The sequence below is a fragment of the Drosophila virilis genome, chromosome 2 (assembly GCF_030788295.1).
Source record: "Drosophila virilis strain 15010-1051.87 chromosome 2, Dvir_AGI_RSII-ME, whole genome shotgun sequence".
Taxonomy (NCBI): Eukaryota; Metazoa; Arthropoda; class Insecta; order Diptera; family Drosophilidae; genus Drosophila; species Drosophila virilis.
The window spans coordinates 12083899-12086845 of NC_091544.1; the positions used below are offsets into that span (position 1 = coordinate 12083899).

Sequence of the window (2947 nt, forward strand, 5' to 3'; positions counted from 1 at the left end):
TTTTTGTTGGCTCTGGTATAGCAAACAAAAAACCAAAAAAATGTAATATTAATCGGATTGAATGAACCATTAAGAAATAAAGCATGCATGCCTCATAGCTGGGGTATCTCCAAGTCGTGCACCATCGACTGGAGCATCGTCACTTTTTTTTTTGCGCAAACAGCAGCATTTTTAATATAGCTGTCATTCTGTAGCCTCCTGCTTCCACCGAGTCACCCATTCAAGCAAGATTTTTATTGATAATAGCAACGACTATTTTTCGCATTTATAATATAGGGCCATATATTTTCATGAACACTAAATTATGAGGCGGCTTGCGGCTGAGTAGGCGCCTCTGGGGGCTCCTTTTCGTGTGCTAAAATTGATAAAAACAATTGAAAACATTTCTATACACATGCGCACAAATACAAACGCATGTCTTTAAATATATTTCTGTTTCCTGGCCAAATTACGTAAAAGTGTTTTTCTCTTATGGAACATCTATGCAAATTATTGTGTTTGGATTTGTGCGAGGTGATGGGGGGGCCATGCAAATCCTCAGACATGACAGATATTCCTATGACTGCATCCTGCTTGGAGCCCGTGGAGTGTCTTAGCTATACCATCCGGCATAAGTATCCCAAACGGCTGGTCACCTACGATGCGGAGGCGCTATGCGAGTCACGACTTATACGCTACTCGGACCTGACCGAAAGCGTCATGGACATCATGAAGCCAGTCTGCCAAAAGCAGCAGCAGCAGCAGCAAAAAAAAGAAAAGGGTAAGACTGGCAAGTCTGATGATAAGGTCCGGGAACTTATAAGAAAATCATGCAAGCCGCTAGGCCCCTGCGAAAAGTTAACGGAACAGCGACTACAGCAGCTGGAGCGTTGCGGCAAGGAGCTGCACCAAATAACAGTTAGTCGTCTGTGCGCGGGCGACGATCAGAGAACAAATCCCACCTGGGAGAGCCTAAAACCCATCCAGAAGTTCTGCTTCTATTGGCAGGCGTTAACTGGCCACGAGCTGCGGCCAACGCCCTACGAGAACTTCAAGGAAATCTTTATGAAGCGCTATGTGAAGGAATGCCCACAGGCCAGTGTGCGGCGCCTGCGCACCCTGGTGCAGCGCACCTGGCGGCGCATGAAGGGTGAGCAACGTGTGCCTTTTAATCTGTACGCGTTGCTCTACCATGTCAGCACCGGAGCTGTGGATCCCTTCGATCATTGTGCCGTGCGTGTGCTCTTGAATCGTTGGCGCTGACCTTGGAACATTTTCTTGGGCCTTTGGCTCGCTGTGGTTGCTTGCGGCCGCATTAAAGTGTCTGTCAGGCAGCTGAAGAAAATTTGATTTTGATTTTAATTTCGCAATTTTATACAAAACAGATGCTGGACAATATAACCATATGCGATCTATTTTTATGCAGAGTTTCCACTTTTCACTTTGCCCGACTGAAGTGATAGCCCTCCCTCTTACCCTAGATAATCACATGTACGCTGACTCTTTTCAGCTGTTTTCATGAACTGTTCCATTTTTGCACTTGAACCACAATTGGGGAAATGTTACAAATCGAGGCGCCAAAATTATAATGGATCTCGAGCTCATTTCGCACATGTTTCAAGGCCGTCATTTGACATGACCTTGAGCTCTGTGTATAACGTATACGCCGTGGATTATCGTGTATTTATTGACATGTGGCATTGGACATGAAAGGCAGCTCAATAAATGGCTGCAGTTACTCAGAAAAATACAGCTGGAGATCAGCATCAGGCAATATGCGCTTACCAAATCTCTGGGCAGCAATTTTGATGGTCAATTTTGATGGTTCGCACTTGCCGCCAACCTTCGATAATTCAATTTTACCATGCGCATAAATTAACAATAAAAAAATACTGTGTAGCCGTACAAGAACTATTTAAAATGTAATTTGGACTTTTTTACGAGCTCAATGTTTAACTTTGTCGTGTCCAAAGAAAATAAAATAAAATAAAATAAAAACAATAAATAAAATTGTAGCAAATCGAAGCTGATAGCCAGGGCCTGAAATCAGATGAGTCGAAGCAACATTATGCTAATAGAAATGATGTCCGGAGGGTGAGGGCTTGTCTGCGGCTGGTGTTGAGCTTTATTGAAAAGCCTAGAGGCTGGGCGGCTTTCCACGTTTATGGCTAGCGAATTGTCGTTGACAACTTTTGGCGAGTCGCACATAAAACGAAATGAAATGGAAAACTTAAAAAAAAAAAAAAATGAAACACAACAAACACAAATCGAAATAGAAATAGAAATCAGCAATGACATCGATTCGCCACGTTTCCCCAGCTGTGCAACTGTAACGAAGTCGTGTGTGGCTTGAAATTTATGGTTGTAGATATTGAGTTTTATAGTAGTGGGCCCAAGTCCAAGCCGTAACCCTGCCAAACCGACCGACCGACAGCCCAGCCCGCCTCGCCAGGCCCCGCCCCGCCCGCAGCCGTCACATAATGTGCCGCTCACGGATTTGCGCATTTTTAAGCGCTGAAATCGAAAAACAATTGGCATTCGCATGCCTGACACTCGCAGCATCGTCTCTGGCGACACTTTGAAGCTTCTGTGTCAAATGTAGCAATACCCCTAACCCCCTGCTCAGGCCCAAGCACTCAAACCCCTTTTTTTATTTTGCCAAGCAGACTCCTTTGGTTCGTCGTTTTTTTTATGGCCGACTGTAGCAAAAGATTTTGTTGTTTTGATATTCGGCAATTTTATTGCCTCGACCCAAGTTCGCACCTCAATTTGTCTTCGTAAATGTGAAAAATGTGGAAATTAGTTTGGTGGTCTGCAGCAGCCGGGAGGCCTCTCGGCTGCCACATTTCATCAATCACACGATGTGTCACACCTATCGGGGTAGGCGTTGAACCAGCGGCTCGTATCAGTTGCAGCTACCAACAACTGTGGCGAATCTCTAAAAAACCAAAAGGAGTGCGTCTGCCAC

General features: G+C 44.8%; 1 protein-coding gene across 1 annotated transcript; it reads left to right on the forward strand.

Annotated features, from left to right (window-relative positions):
• The first annotated feature begins 340 nt into the window (after positions 1-340).
• On the forward strand, positions 341-1400 carry LOC6629486 (uncharacterized). Its single transcript, XM_002054045.4, has one exon. It carries the CDS (start codon positions 472-474, stop codon positions 1240-1242), a length of 771 nt encoding a protein of 256 aa, XP_002054081.2. The 5' UTR covers positions 341-471; the 3' UTR covers positions 1243-1400.
• The last annotated feature ends 1547 nt before the right edge of the window (positions 1401-2947 follow it).

What these genes read in the sequence shown, in the direction of transcription:
- LOC6629486 (XM_002054045.4), top strand. Translation starts at nt 472, where the DNA reads ATGGAACATCTATGCAAATTATTGTGTTTGGATTTGTGCGAGGTGATG.